At 46.9% G+C, this 16,608-nt stretch overlaps 1 protein-coding gene across 1 annotated transcript in view; it reads right to left on the bottom strand.

Moving 5' to 3' along the window:
* Positions 1–12,195, bottom strand: part of KIF3B (kinesin family member 3B) — a 28,946-nt gene extending 16,751 nt beyond the window's left edge. The window contains exons 1-2 of the mRNA XM_082225980.1: positions 12,051–12,195; positions 1,622–3,100 (exon numbers count right to left, since the gene is read on the bottom strand). Coding sequence (XP_082082106.1) covers positions 1,622–3,031 — 1,410 coding nt within the window. The 5' untranslated portion in view covers positions 3,032–3,100; positions 12,051–12,195. The remainder of the gene's footprint in view (positions 1–1,621; positions 3,101–12,050) is intronic.
* Positions 12,196–16,608: the final 4,413 nt, after the last annotated feature.

Below are 16,608 nucleotides of genomic sequence, written 5' to 3'. Positions count from 1 at the left end.
ACTTTGGGTGAAGATGGAGGACATCCCCTATGCCAGGCACAGCCAAACTTGGCCCTCCAGCTGTTTTGGGACTACAATTCCCATCATCCCTGACCACTGGTCCTGTTAGCTAGGGATGATGGGAGTTGTAGTCCCAAAACAGCTGGTGGGCCAAATTTGGCCATGCCTGCCTTATGCAAATCAGAAGACAAGATGGCTTTTTCTAGTACACTCATAAATTTGGGGTTCTCCTCTCAGAGTGACTTTTTACGGTCCTTTCACACCAACAGATCATTGAGAAATTAAGAGGGATCAGTCTCGATTATATCAACATCATCATACTTATTTATATCCCGCCTTTTCCCCTGACAGGGACTCAAGGTGGCTTTCTAGCTGTTTGGTGGGGTTTCATGACATATATGAATAATCGTTCCCATCTGAACCTGCCAAATATGACTTTGCATGGCACTATTCATGGCATCTGCATAGGTCTCGGTGTATAAAAACCTGCTGTGTCTCTGGGTCTTCATTTGAATCACATGGCAACCGCTTGCGACCCATGTCCCTGCATATTTTTTTCTTATTCTTTCCACACCTTCCTCACATCTCGGTGGAAGATTTGGTCATTGGCTTGCTTTGCTTTACATTATCACTGTTTTCAGGTCTCAGTTGATTGTTACATGTTCATTCAGATTCATAAAAATGCAAATAAATAATGAAAGGAAATGAATTGGGTTGGGTTGAGAATGCCTGCTCAAGTCCCACTCCTATTTTCCCCCATCAAGCATTTCTTTTACTAATCACAGTTAGAAGAAAACACTGATTTTTGACCAGCCTTCAGATCTTGTGAAAACTTACCAAGATGGGAAGCTGTTTCACCTTTGGCTCATTAAGGTGAGTTGGCCATCCTCGACTCTACGAGCAGCTGACAGAGGAAGGATGAAGACGGTTCATTGGCAGCTGTGGGCAACACTTGATTAAATGTGCACTAGCTCTTCACATGCATGCCACCCCTTCACTCTTCCCTTCATGAAAGCAAGGAAACAAGCCAGGAAGTCACAATAAACTATAGCTTTCTATTACGTGTGAACTGGACTAGGAAGCTATGGGCAATAGCTTCTCAACTGGCCAGGATAAGATAGGATAAATCAAACAACTGCAAGGTTGTTTGACAGTTTTTTTACAGTGTTTTATAAATTTTATGAAATAAATAAAATAAAGCTGGCCTGCCAATGCCTGGAAGCCACTGTCCATCGCTCCGCGCTTAGCACACAACAGAAAACTATGGCTACCTGCAAGGTCTTGGCTTGCTTCCCTGCTTGCACGAAGAGGCAGTCTGTGAGTGCACAGATCTCATGCATCCGTCCTTGCCTCTGAAGCCAGAATTTGATTGTCCAAACCAGGTCTTAAATCACCTACACCTCTCCAACTGCTGGCTGCAGTTCTCTAGCTGTGAATAATTTGGAAAGGAAAACCTTTGAATTCAGAATCTCAGAACCACTCTGAACATCAGAGAAGCGTTTCAGGAACAATTCCCCATCCCTATGCTTTTGTTTTTAGTCTTCAACACTGAACCTCCCCCAGAGAGGTTCCTCCAAGGCCACTTTTCTGAATCCACAGAACTCAGCAAAGAGCCTCCTACCTTGATTTTGGCGCCCAGCCTTTCAGCTGCCTCCTTCTCTCGCTTCAGGTCTTCCATCTTCTTCTCCTTCTCCTTCAGCAGCCTCATCTTGTCCTCGGCCACCAAACTGTGGTCCTCTAGGATAGCCTTCTTCTCGATCTCCAGCTTCTCCTGCTGCTCTTTCCAGTAGTCACCTTTGTTACCTCCTCCTTCCTCCTCCCCTTCTTCGCCATCTTCCTCCTCGTCCTCGTCCTCCCCGCCGGCGCTGAAGCTTCCGTCTCTCCTCCTGTCTTTCTTCTTCCTCTTGACAACGGACCGCTTTTCTAGCTGCGCCTTGAGCCTCGCGATCTCCTCCTGGAATTCCCGCAGCAGCGCATCCTTGGGGTCTTCGTTCACTCTCGGCTTGTTCTTGATGTTCTTGGCCCGGTTGGCATACCGCAGCGTCGTCAGGGTCTCGTCGACGTTGTACGAGGCGGGGCCGATGTTGGCCACCATCACGGTCTTGGCATTGCCCCCTAACGAATCCTGGAGCAGCCTGGTGAGCTTGGAATCCCGATAGGGAATGTGAGTGCTTTTGCCGTCCACCAGGGCAGATATGACGTTGCCCAAGGCAGAGAGAGAGAGGTTGATCTTTGTCGCTTCTTTCAACCTCTCCCCCTGGGCTCCAGTCTTAGACTGGCGCTCGCTGCCAGCAAGGTCCACAAGGTTGAGCTTCCCGACGCGTATGTGGTTCTCCCCATCGAGCCCCACTTCGCTGCACTCGATGGTGATCACAAAGATGGCGTGCGAACGGGAGCTGTGCTCATTCATGTTGGTGGCCCCGACCGAGCGGTTCTGGTTCCCCACGTTCATGACGTGCTCTATTTCCTTGACGCTTTTTGTGACGAAGGACGACAAGTCCTTCACGTACACGCCCGTGTCTGGCCGCTCCTTCAGCTCCAGCCTCTTGGACTGATCCTTTGACAACAAGTCCCGGATTTCCTCCTGGTAGATCTCCAGGTAAGAAGCCCTCACCAGGTACTGCTGGTTCTGAGACCGGGAGATGTGCGTGAAGATGTGGTCGAAGGAATTGGGGATGACGCCCCTTTTCTCGGGGTCACCACGCACACCTTCCATCGTGTAGGTCTTCCCCGTGCCGGTTTGCCCGTAGGCAAAGATGGTCCCGTTGAAGCCCTGCAGGACCGAGTCCACCAGGGGCCGGAAGGTCTCATCGTAGAGCTCAAACTGCTTGGAATTCCAGTCGTAAACGGCATCAAAGGTGAAAGTCTTTGGCAGCTCGTGAGAAGTCCCCTTGGGGTTCTTCACTGACACCTGCCCCAACTTGACGTCCACCTGGACCACTTGCTCGTAGGAGGCTACTTTCTCTTTGCTGTTCATCGGCCGGCATCGCACCACCACTCTGACCGACTCTGAGCACTTTAGCTTCGACATGACAACGGGCTGGCGCTAGGGCAAACTCAGCAGACGGCAGGACCAGGAAGGCCAGGGGTTTTTCCAAACCTGGAAAGAATCAAAGGCAAGAATTAAGCACAGAGGTAAGGCACAAAAGCAGTGAGTACAAACCAGCCCCCCCTCCACCCCCAGTCTGGCTTTTAACACTAGAGATGAAAGTTGAAACCCAAGCCCATACATCAATTCCCAGAGTGGACAGGCCAAGCCACCATCTCAAAATCTCAATTTCCCAACTGTAAGATAAAAACAAGCAAAAAAACATCCCTCTCTGAGTTACTGTGAGGCAGAACAACAAGAAGAAATAACAATGTAAAATGTTTTTACCCTTTCTAAATGACAGGAAATAAGTGCTTCCTATTCCCATTTGATCAGTATTAGTGCAGAAGCAAATGGCTTTTAACTCAAGTTTTGTTAAAAATGAGAAATATCACTTTGGATGATGATAATAATAACAGAAATAACAGTAGTAGTAGTAGTAGTAATGATAATATATTAAATTTGTATACCACCCTTCATCTGTAGATCACAGGGCAGTTCACAACATAAAAATACAAAATCAAAACACATGATATGTAATAAAACAAACAACAAACAAACCTTCCCAGAAACACATTTAAAAGGCCATAGAATGTTTATCAGCCAAAAGCCTGGTTACAGAGAAACATTTTCGCCTGGCATCTAAAGATAAGTAATGGAGAAGCCAGGCAAGCCTTCCCGGGGAGAGCATGCCACAAAAGGGGAGCCACTGCAGAAAAGGCCTGGTCTCATGTTGCCACCCTCCAGACCTCTCGTGGAGGGGGCACGTGAAGAAGGGCCCCAGAGGATTATCTGCAGTGGCTCCTACAGCTTCATTCGAAATCTTAAGTCTGAATAACTGACTAGGAGGTTCAGAGAGGTCTAGCCATTCTGAAATTCTCAACTTTCATCCTTTCAAGGAAAATGTGCAAAAGGGCGCTGCTAGCTCTTTTATTTCCCTTCTCTTCTCTTCCCTCCCCCTCCCCTTTTATGAAGATCACCCACAGCTAATTCTCCCCTGGCCTCCTCGCTGGCCCAAGTAGGACCAATTCAGCCAGCTAGCCCTGGGGATTATCTAATTGATTTTTGAATTTTATTGTTATTCATGTTTTTATACTGTATTTTATGCTGCTTTTATAATTAAGTGTTTTAAAGTGTTTTAAATTTGTTGTTAGCCACCCTGAGCCCAGTTTTTGAACCGGGAAGGGCAGGGTATAAATAAAATTTGCTATTATTATTATTATTATTATTATTATTATTATTATTATTATTATTATTATTATTTTCAGTCAGCTTCAAAGTTAAGAGTCTTGTACATTCAGGGACGTTGTCCACATGCTGCAGGCCTCCTTTTGCTCCTCTTTCCTTCCCTCACGGGCCCAGATTTTGTCACAACCCTGTTGCCCTCCAACCATCTTCTAGAATGCACGCCTCTCCTTTCCACCTCGGTAGCTGCTGACCTCAGCAACTCAAAGCACTGTCATTGTGCAAGCTGAGTTATATGGTAATGATTTGCTCGAATAAAAAAACAACAACACCACCATTATTCAAAACTGGGATTTCTTGCCAGGGATTGGCCCAAGGAGAAGCTTTTCCTGATAAGAAAGCAGAACACAGGAAGTTGCCGTACAGTGATGAGTCAAGCCGGTGGACCACCCAGTTTAATATTGTCTACACTGAATAGCCACAGTTCTCCAGGCTTCCAGGCATGGTCCTCTCCCAGTCTTCCCTGGAGATACGAAGGACTGAACCCAGGATCTTCTGCTGCTGAGCTACAGTCCTACACTGTATAACTCTGTACCCCATGGACTCTCCTTCCTGGGAGGTTTTCAAGCAGAGGTTGGATGGCCATCTGTCATGGATGGTTTAGCTGAGATTCCTGCATTGCAATGGGTTTGGACTCTACAATTCTAAGATTTCCCTGATGTAGCAATTGCACATGCTATCCAGGTACTCTCAAAAATCCCAGAAAACTGCCCTAAAGCTTTTGCTTTCTTCCTACTTAAAATGCTTCCAAGTCACCTTCATTAGCCTTAATTAAAAACGTAATAAAACTCTCAAAGGGGCTCATCATTGCTAGGAAACCACAAGTTCCGGCCAGAATGATAATGTACCAGAAAATGCATGGCTGGCACTGAAAACAGCGACTTCTTGCCTCCTTCTCACCCTCTTGCCCCCGCAATGTATGATTGCTAGAAAATACACAGCACGACATCCTCACACTTCCCTCTTCCACTTCCTTGGGGTCTAGGATCTAGGGATCTTAGTGGGCCCACAAGCTGAACATGAGTCCACAGTGTGACGCAGCAGCAAAAAAGGCTAATGCTATTCTAGGCTGCAGGGACGCGGGTGGCGCTGTGGGTTAAACCACAGAGCCTAGGACTTGCTGATCAGAAGGTCGGTGGTTCAAATCCCCGCGACGGGGTGAGCTCCCGTTGCTTAGTCCCAGCTCCTGCCAACCTAGCAGTTCGAAAGCACGTCAAAGTGCAAGTAGATAAATAGGTACCACTCCGGCGGGAAGGTAAACGGCGTTTCCGTGCGCTGCTCTGATTCATCATGCTGGCCACATGACCTGGAAGCTGTACGCCGGCTCCCTTGGCCTATAAAGTGAGATGAGCGCCGCAACCCCAGAGCCGTCCGCGACTGGACCTAATGGTCAGGGATCCCTTTACCTTTATTCTAGGCTGCATCAACAGAAGGACAGTACTCCGATCAAGGGAAGTCATAGTACAGTTCTATTCTGCCTCGGTCTGACTACATATGGCACTTTTTTCAGTGTAAAGCTTAAGAAGAAGAGGAGCAGGTATTCAGCACTTTCCCCCCACAACTGAGCAACGACATAGGAGAGGTTTCCAGACGGACCCAGCATCCTTTCCTGGAAATCAAATACTGCCTGTATGGCTGCAGTAATGGAGTAATTTTGACTAATCTGATTTTGCTTCCATCTCTGTGCTTGGAAAGTCACTGCAAACCAAGGCTGGGAACTGGCTCTGGCAAGAGGGCCAGAGCCTTAACTCTTCCACCCCAACAAGCTAAGTAGGACAGGTCAGTGGAGCAGCAAAGCTGTCAATCACCTAATGTCACAATGATGACAGGTGACCTTTTTTGCCCACAGGGGTCTTCAGAAGCCTATTTTAAAGTGCTGCAGAAAATAGCATTTTGAAAGGGGCTTCTGAAGATCTGACCGGTTGTCAGGTCTTCAAAAGCCCCTTTCAATGTGCTTTGTACCAATCAGCTAGCAGGCAATGCCTGCAATCCCCTAGGAACTTACCTGCCACACAACAGACGTCATATATGACTTCACATGCAGGGCAGCTGGCCATGGCTTTGCCAAAAGGGCATTGTGGGATGAATGCAGAGGCCTGGCAGGCCTAATTAGTCCGGGGTGGAGGCTGGAGATCCCCACCCCTACTATAACCAAACCAGTGGAAGAGCCAAGAAGCCAGAGGAAATAAATGTTCAAGCAGCCCTGCCAGGGACAGAGCCTGACAAGCAGCCACGATCTAAGAGCATCAAATAAACAAGTTCGGTCAGGCTGCCTGCAGCTTCAACAGGAAAGCGATTCCTGCCCGTCCAGCCTTCAAGCACAACATGCCGTGGCCTGAATGCAGGCCTAATTCTGTATTGACATGACCAGAACATTTTTTATTTTAGAGCTGTCGGGTGTAAAGCAGCCCATTCAACTTCGTGCAAAATACAAGATTCAGAACGCCGCAACTGCGCCATGCCAGAGATTAGGACACCACTGAGACCTGGTGCATCTTCCATAACCCATATTACAACCTCCCCCCAAAAACCAACAACTATTTGTGCTCTGCGGATGTTTTGGACTACAACTCCCATCAGCCCCAAGCAGCACAGCTGATGTGACATAGTCCAAATCACACAGAAGGTGCTACTTTCTGAAAAGCAGTGACGCAGGTTCTCTATTTCCACGCCGAAGGAACACACAAGCACCAGAAAGTTAGGATGAGAGCTGAACTGAATGATCCGCTGGGCCCTGTTTCAGTTTAAGGCACATACTGAAGTATACTCAGTGCAGATGAATTGCCTCGTCGTATTAACTGTATGGCTGGCTAAGGAGAGATAATGAGGGTGGATTTTCTTCCCCCTTTCAATTAACAATTTATACAAAGTGGGTGAAGTCAAGGGAGAGGCTGCTGCTCGGTGGCAGAGCGCATGATTTGCATGCTGAATGCTCCCGTTTCTGCCACAAGGAGCTCCCGTGAAAGGACCTTTGGCAGGAGGGCTGAGAGACCTCACTGTTAAACCCTGGGGAGGCACTGCCAGCCACAGCAAAGGCTATTGAACTAGATGGGGGAGAGGTTTGTCTGGGTTTTAAGGTAGTTCCTTACCTTCCACTAAATTGGGATTTCAAGCCTGGTTTTGACATTGTGAGGACAAAGGGGTGGTATTCATCCTGGAGCACGCAATGAGGTTCTTTGAAACCAGCACGGATGGCAGCTAAAGAATTTGGGGGTCGAGGAGACGTTCTGGGAACCACATGACGGGAGGAAAGGCATTGGTTCCCAGCAGTGTGCCCTTGTTTATTTTGCCAAAAGCAGAATACACCACATGTGACAGCAAATGTCCGTCAAGCAGGTTCTGCCATGCGCCACTGTGCCTTAATTGCTTGCACCCAAATACATCAATTATTTGTAACCAAGCATTTCATGAGGCGACGCACTCCATCCCTGCTGAATGGCTGGCCCAACATCCTATTTTAGACAAGCCTTTAGGACACAGCGCTCTCCGGAAAGAGCCCTCTCACTCTTCTGAAATCCAAAAGCAATCTGGCCAGATCCCAAATTGACTCTAATCCACTACACTCACCCAGAGCTTCAGATTGCATTTCCAATTGTACAGAATACGGGAAGCAATTCAAAGCCTGTTTTCTTGGAGCGTAGGATGAAGTCATGCCTGAAAATTAAGTCCTGGTACTATTTGAAATTAAATTGGTGTGGCAGTTCAATCATCAGAGAATTTTAGAAGAAATCAGAAATTAAGGAGACTAGTTAATTCAAATAGCTTGCGCCTTGAGAACCAACAAGCTAGGACAAGATTGCTACATACTGGATATATTCCAGGATTGCCTTTAATTTTATTTTAGTAGTGTAAACACAAGATTCCACACTAGACCTGGAAGGTGGAGGCTGAGATTTAAAGAGATTCTAAGAACAATTATTTTCCATTTTTGCTACTTGAACCTGTCAAGTATCTGTAATTATGTTCCTTCTTAGCATCATTTGGCTCCTTCCATTATTCCATCTAATAAATGGGCAATTTGTGATTTTCCTCTCTTTCAGCAATTTTTCCTCTTTGTGGTAAAGAGGTGTCTCAAATCAGACAGAATATTCTAGGTGTGAACTGTGGAGCAATATGATGGGGTATTTTTCTCAGCTGAACTAATTCTACTGAGTTAACCACAACTTAACCTCCAGCTAAAAAATAGTAGTATTAGTAATATAGTATTTTTTTTAAAAAAAAAATTAGTGTTTATGTTCCCTGATCTATGGGCTCAAAGAAACTGGAAACACAGACATGACTTAGGTAAGATATATTGCTTTTCGTGATTTTATTTTTAAGGAGTTGAAAATTGAAATTGAACACCCTTCAGAAAAGCAGAGCAATCAATGGCTGTTTGGCTTCTCTTGAAAAAGTCAAGCTTTGCTATCTTTCAGCTTTAATGGGGTTGGGAAAAAATCACCCACCTCAAAATCTATCCTCATCCTGCCTTTCCCAGATGTCTCCCTCTCATATAGACATCACAGTCATGTACAACCCCCCCCCCCCATATATACTAATTGACGCTCTTATTTCATCCCCATGAAATAGAAAAGAGTCAAGCAAGGCCTTTGATCAGGGACAACATCTGCTGGGTAGGTGCATAATTGCGCAATGCTCTCCATCAGTTGGAACACAAAAATAGCTAATTCTAAAGTATTTTTTTACAAGACAAGGTTGATCGCATATGTAAACAATTTTATCGGTCCACAAAATCTCTCATGTTCCTTCATTAAAAGATGGTCCAATAAAATATATCAATTCAGTCTATTCTGTGTTTCTTATTGACTGAAAATTGCATGACAATCGCCCTTATACGACCCCACACTGCTAGGCATTCAGTGACAACCAATACAGCCAAGCAACAGAGCAACTGTCAAAATCAGATCTATGGCAGTTTAGAGAAACACACCACAGGCTCTGTTAAAACACACCGTCCTGAGAACAAAGACAGAATAAACTATTCATTTGCAGAATTGGGTTCCTTCTCCTGTCTAAGGAGAGGAAACAAGCACCCTTCTTGCTTTGATGAAATCATTTTTTGCAGCAACGAATTGCTACATAAGCAAGACCACCACAGCCAACTGTCCTTTGCACAGATGAGCAATGAACATAATGATGCCTTCATATTGCACCAGCAATATAATGTTGCACAAAATAGAATGGCATAAGATTCTCTAGTAAAATGTGCCAAATTAAATATCTGAATCCCCTTTGCAGTTGACCGCTATTTTATCTAGTTCTTTCCTCCTGATCTTCTTAGCTGGCAATAGTATGGCTCCCTCTAATTCAGCTACTTTGGTGGTGCCTGGTCTTCATTGTCTATATGAAGCCTGATCCTACGCGTGCTTACTCAGAAGCAAGCCCTACTGAATGCAACAGAACTTGCTTCCAAGTTGTGTGCATTACACACTTAGGTGCATGGTTATGTGTGCACACCTACAAGACAAGGAGATTCAACAACCACAGGATGGAGACAGCACAACTGGTACCCAGAAGGCAGAGTCTAGGAAGCAGTGTTAGACATCAGCCAAGCGCCGGGCACATTTTGCTACTGGCAGGGGTGCAATTGCAACCACGTGGAGATCCCTGGATGCCAGGCTGGCGACTGACATCTCCATCTGGCTGGCCTCTCCAGATTTCTTAAGCAGGCAAGCAGAAGAACTCATTTATTGCATTTATATCTCACCTTTTTCTCCAAGGAGTGGAGTACATGGTTCACCCCCCTCTCAGTTAATCCCTGCAACAGCCCTGTAAGGTTGGTTAAGAGGCTGTGACCGACTCCAAGATTACGCAGTGAGCTTCAGGACTGAGTGGGGATTTGAACCCTGATCTCCCAGGTCCTAGTCTGACACTTGAACCACTTCACCACACTGGCTTCCTAGAGTACGTCTGCTGTGGGGCCGCTATATAAATTAAGTAGGTAAATAAATATGTGGAAAGCAAAATGTCACTTAGAGAAGGATCTGAAATATTTTCCTTGAAGCTTGAATTTTTTTTATTCTGGATTGCTTAATTTTATGTTTTAATGTGTTGTAAACCGCTTCAAATTTTTTTCCTTTAAAATATAAAGCGGTATAGAAATGAAATGAAAAATATTAATAACAATAAAGAAATCTCACTGGGTAGAAAAATGGCACCTAGACATTCTGTAGGTTCAGGGTGCTATTTAGCAATTAGCTTATAAATCTGAGTTTCTAAAACTCTCCAGGATCTTTCCTATTATTTAATTTGTAGACTTTTTTATTTTAAAAAATCCACATATAAAGGGTAGGTAATTCAACCTTGGCTTGTGAAAGATATGCCCCACTGCTGAGGTACACTCCTTCCATCTCCCTAAATGTTTTGATGAGCAGCCTTGATGTGCAAGCTGCCTCCTGAACACAGGTAGGAGCATCCTCGTATACGACACCTAAAGCATGGCAAGAGGGCAGGTGTTCCCACCAGAAAGGAAGCTCAGCCACAACCAGGGGTGAGTTCTGGTCCATAAGAGGAGCCCTGCTGGATCTGGTCTGGCATCTTGCTCTCATATGGCTATGGGAAGCACAAGGGGGCTTCAGCAGAGGCTCCATGGCCACCTGTCACGTATGATCTAGTTGACATTCCTGCATTGCAGGGGGTTGGAATAGATGACCCGTGGGGTCCCTTCCAACGCTACAGTTCTACAATGCTATGATGCTGAGAGGCATAATGCCTCAGCCATCACGGCTAGCGACCACGGACAGCCGTGTCTTGTCTAATTGTCTCGCAAAAGCCATCCCAGCTGGTGGCTGCCTCTTGTGTTTGAGGACACCCACATTCAAAGAACTGCAGGGGACGGACGGGCATTTAATAACATGCGGAAGAACAGAAGAGCCGGCTGCTGGATCAGGCCCACGGCCCATGGCGTCCAGCAGCGCCTCCTCACGGTGGCCCACCAGATGCCCCGAGCAGGACTCGAACGCAAGATCCCTCTCCCTTCCTGCTGTGGTTTTCCAGAAAGTGGGATTCAGAAGCATCACTGCCTCCGAATAGCCTCCTCCTCCTCCATGGATCTGTCTCCATCCCAGCTGGTGGCCCTCCCTGCCTCCTCCTGTGAGGTCAGTTCACCTGGAGGGGTCGCAGCAGGGCATGGCCTTGTGTGTATGGAGCAGACGCCGACCCCCATCCTTCGGAGAGAGGAAGAGGTGAGGGGAGCATCCGGGTGCGTGCACGCATCCACCATCCACACCCACGCCCAGACACGCGTGTGCCTTGAGAGCGCAGAAGAAGGCGCGGGGGGGGGTTAGAGAGGAGAGGGAGAAAGCATCCGGGTGCGCGTGCACGCATTCCCACGGTTCCACGCCCAGAGACGCGTGTGCCTTGAGAGCTCAGAAGGAGGCGGCGAGAGAGGGAGCACCCCGGTGCGCGTGCACGCATTCCCACGTTACCTCACCCAGACACGCGTGTGCCTTGAGAGTGCAGAAGGATATGGGGAGAGGAGGGGGAGGGAGCACCCCGTTGCGCGTGCACGCATCCCCACGTTACCACACCCAGACACGCGTGTGCCCCTGAGCGTGAGGAAGGGGGGAGAGAGAGGGAGAGGCGTGGGGCCGCCCGAGGCCCCCGCCCCACAGATGCGGTTCTTTCTCCTCCCGCCTCGCGCGCGCACCCCCTCGCCGCCCCAGGCGCGCGCACGGTGTGGGGGGGGGAGAAGGCGAGGGCGAGGCCCCTCACTCACCTGCGCCGTCACCATGGAGACCCCCTCCTCCTCCCGCCGCTGCGGCAGGGACGGCGGCGGCGGCGGCGGCAGCACCGGATACGGCAGGGGGAGTCCGGCCCCGCCGCGGCCGCCGCTCACTTCCTTGGCAACGCGGCCGCCCGCCCCGAAGCCATCACTTCCTTGGCGACGCCCCGGCCCTAGCAACGGGCCCCGCCTCCTCCGCGCCCTCGGCCCTGGCAACGGGACACGCCCCTGGCAACGCGACACGCCCCTCTGGCCCTCGAGGCGCCTCGGCCACGTGCGCCATGCGCGGTGTTTTTTGTTTTAATACAATTTTTATTAAATTTTCTGTTTTTACAATTTAAAATTCTCGTTTCTACATCCTTAAGATATCAATGACTTCCCTCCTTCTCTTTCCATGGTTCATTTTACATATCCTAAATCCCTGCATATTTTACAAAAACCATACAATTCAGTATTCCATTATTAACAGCCATCAAAACTAATTTACACCGCTGAATTTATCTTAATGCTGCCGGCGTTTTCAGCTGTCTGGCTTAGGTGTGTTTTAATCCGCTGGAGAAAGCGGGAGATCCAGAGTTTCTATGAGCTCAGCTTGAGCTTTCTTTTTTTAGGTTTTGTTAATGCTGCTAATCATATGGCTTTTGCTGTATTTCTTTTACTTTCATCATTGATAAACGATTTTTTTATATAAATAAACTTACGTATATATGACATCAATATGAATCCATATATCCATTGATCTCAGGGCTGTCCACAAGATAAAAGTGCAATATAAAAAATACATAATAAAGCAAAAACAAACCAATAGCCTCTCTCTCCTTGTAATTGGGATGTTTAGCGCATCTTTTAGTTGCTGCTTCGTTAACAGTGTTTATTGGTGCTCTGTTTGCTCCAGTCCCTGGCTGGTGCTAAGACTGGTTATTGTGTAATTTTTTTAAAAAAAATAGTGCATAGTTTTTAGTGCTGCCTTTGCTGTGAACGGGACGCAGGTGGCGCTGTGGGTAAAAGCCTCAGCGCCTAGGGCTTGCCGATCGAAAGGTCGGCGGTTCGAATCCCTGTGGCGGGGTGCGCTCCCGTCTTCGGTCCCAGCGCCTGCCAACCTAGCAGTTCGAAAGCACCCCCGGGTGCAAGTAGATAAATAGGGACCGCTTACAAGCGGGAAGGTAAACAGCGTTTCCGTGTGCGGCTCTGGTTCGCCAGAGCAGCGATGTCACGCTGGCCACGTGACCCGGAAGTGTCTTTGGACAGCGCTGGCCCCCGGCCTCTTGAGTGAGATGGGCGCACAACCCTAGAGTCTGGCAAGACTGGCCCGTACGGGCAGGGGTACCTTTACCTTTACTTTACCTTGCTGTGAACCAATGCTGGATTATAAAGTAAGTAAATCTTATTTTTAAACTTACTTTACAAGCTGTTGCCTGATTTTTCCCAAAGAGGGAAGGAAGTCAGCTTCCTTTGTTTGTTGGACTTGCTCAAAGGCTTTGCAGCCTACCATAATTCCTATGCTTTCAATTTTGCTGCCAAGGATGGGATTTTAAAACTCTGTTTAACAGTCACATGTAGGGGGGAGGGCCTGGAAGGATAAATTGCAATTAATATACCCTCCTATAGCACTCATGAAATTAAGAGACGCCTGCTTCTTGGGAGAAAAGCGATGACAAACCTAGACAGCATCTTAAAAAGCAGAGACATCACCTTGCCAATAAAGCTCCGTATAGTTAAAGCTATGGTTTTCCCAGTAGTGATGTATGGAAGTGAGAGCTGGACCATAAAGAAGGCTGATTGCCGAAGAATTGATGCTTTTGAGTTATGGTGCTGGAGGAGACTCTTGAGAGTCCCATGGACTGCAAGAAGATCCAACCTCTCCATTCTGAAGGAAATCAGCCCTGAGTGCTCACTGGAAGGACAGATCCTGAAGCTGAGGCTCCAAGACTTTGGCCACCTCATGAGAAGAGAAGACTCCCTGGAAAAGACCCTGATGTTGGGAAAGATGGAGGGCACAAGGAGAAGGGGATGACAGAGGACAAGATGGTGGGATAGTGTTCTCGATGCTACCAGCATGAGTTTGACCAAACTGCGGGAGGCAGTGGAAGACAGGAGTGCTCTGGTCCAGGGGGTCACGAAGAGGCGGACACAACTAAAGAACAACAACAACCTGTTAAAAACCATCCCATAAGGGCAAGGAGGAAAAGAAGCAGAATGAGAGTAGAGCAGCTGCTGGGGGGCAGCGGGAGAGGCAATAGGAGACCCCTCAAAAACTGGACAGCTTCACTGCCAGGAGTAGGAAGGGAGCTGTGGCAAGATGTGGGCATAAAGGAATAGTGGGTGGTGAAGTGATAAAAAACCTGTAGGCAATGCAAATATATTCAGAGTGGTCCAGCCAGGAGCTGCCAAATCATCTTGGGAAAACAGGTGATTGGGCAAGAAAATGGCAGATGGGATGCAATTTGTATAAGTGCAGTGAGGTGGCACCTTAGCAGGAAATTGCCCCGACTCTCCGGAGGCAAGCCTGGGCTTTGGGTCAGCTCCTGCAGCTTGGGACAGGCGAAGTCTCTCCCCAAAACCCCACAGCAATGGGGCAGCTCCCTGTGACAGACAAGGATTCGGGTGGCGTCAAGGGGCTTCCTCCCTCTCCAAAAGAGCAGCCCCTCTCCTCTTGCTAATTATGCTGTTTCAAATGATCGTTTTATATCTGACTTCCTTTAGTAATGTTTTCTATCGAAATAACGGTTTGAATTTTTTGGATATTTAATAATGTTTTCTATCAAGATAACGGTTTTGATTTTTTTGGTTAACTTTGCTGCGTTCAATGTTCATTCTGTAGTTCACCACTTTTCTTTTGAAATCTTTTAATATTTTAGTTTCCTGCCAATTATGTTGCTATGAACGTATATTTTATATTTGACTTTTGTCAGTAATGTTTTGCTCTGGATTGTTTGATTTGATGCTTTGATATGTGGTAAACCGCATTTAAATGTTTTTCTTGAAAATATGTTGAGTCTCTTTAGGTTATCCTATTGATGGTTTGTACATTATATTAACCAAACCAGTCCAAACCAGAAATTTCCATTTGTACCATTATCCAGCCATGGTTTGAAGAATCAGGAAGGTGTTGCTTTCTCCTCACCCTTCCGTTACTAGATGCCCTACTCCATTTTTGAGTTGTGATTGTCTGCTTCCCATGCCATTCCACATCAGGAAACTATGGTTAGTGCTACCTCTAAACCACTGGTTCACATGGGATTGAAGAAGTGAGAGGAGTTATGTGATTTGAATGACTATCTGAAGTGAGCTGGTGAAAATGGGGTCCCTCTACGCCTCAGCATACACTACTAGCTTGCCATCTACACACAGAAACATGTGTTGTGTCCATCAGAATTCAATCCGTATTAAGGTCCAATGCAAGTAATTTTTGTTTAGGCTCATCAAAGCCCCTTCCTCAATAAATCTACTATATAATTTTTGTTCTTAAAACTATCTTAAAAGCTTTACGATCCTAATTCATCTTCTCTGCACAGCAGATGATCTTTGTTATTTGTTTTACAGCTAGAAATGCCATCTGATCTCAGTCCTAAGGGCAAAAGGACTTCTAGGAATTCAAATTTGGCACTGGCGCCCAGTGAAGCAATTCTGGTAGAATGGAAGTGGGGGAAGGAACATAATTTATGGGAGTTCTGGCAGAGAAAACATCAAGTGAATGGAAGCACAAGTGCCCACTGCAGGAGTGTATTGATAAAAAAAATTAATTGTGATTAATGTGTTTTATGGGACTTTCTGGAAGAGACCAGGGAAATTGCATCTGAGGCTATAAAGCCTTCAGTGTTCCAGATCTTGGCCTGTTGCCCAAAGCCTTATGCTTGCTGGATGCAATTTCTCCATCACTTTGGTATCTTGCTGTGCACAATTTCTCTGTCCCCGATTCATTAAAGAGAGTGTGTGAAGCCCCATTAGGGAAGGGGAGACGAGTGAAAAAAGAAAGAGAAGCAGAGATACTTTTTGGTTAAGCTATCACAACATTGTTAATTTATATACCGTACTTCCCTTCAACTTCACTTTGCAGCATGGTTAAAAAAAGGGATAGAAAACCATACAGTATAAACAAAGAGCAGCATTTAAAAGAGGGGTGCACACCTCTCCCCAGATGCCGCTGACCTCAACTCAAGACAGGAGCTGCTCAGAACTTTACACTTTGCCTGGGGCTTGGAAACAACACTATTTGAACTTCGCCTCTGTGCAGTATGCCTCTGAATGCTTAGCTGCTGGGAATCACAGGTGGGCAGAGGGCTCAGAGGGGAGGGCCAAAAAATATCTGCATGGTGCCTAGGGAACAACTTGCACCTTAATATCAGCAAGACAAAGGAGATGGTGTTGGACCTTCGGAGGAAGAGAGGAGAACTAGCCCCGCTGTACATCGGGGAGGGCTGTGTGGGGAGAGTCTCTTCCTTTAAATTCCTAGGAGTTTATCTCAGTGAAGACCTTAAAGGTAAAGGTAAAGGGACCCCTGACCATTAGGTCCAGTCGTGGCCGACTCTGGGGTTGCGGCGCTTATCTCGTT

Source organism: Podarcis vaucheri (genome assembly GCF_965113315.1).
Source record: "Podarcis vaucheri genome assembly, chromosome: 6".
Taxonomy (NCBI): domain Eukaryota; kingdom Metazoa; phylum Chordata; class Lepidosauria; order Squamata; family Lacertidae; genus Podarcis; species Podarcis vaucheri.
The sequence above is the reverse complement of the archived record's forward strand: the minus strand, read 5'-3'. Positions and strand labels throughout refer to the sequence as shown.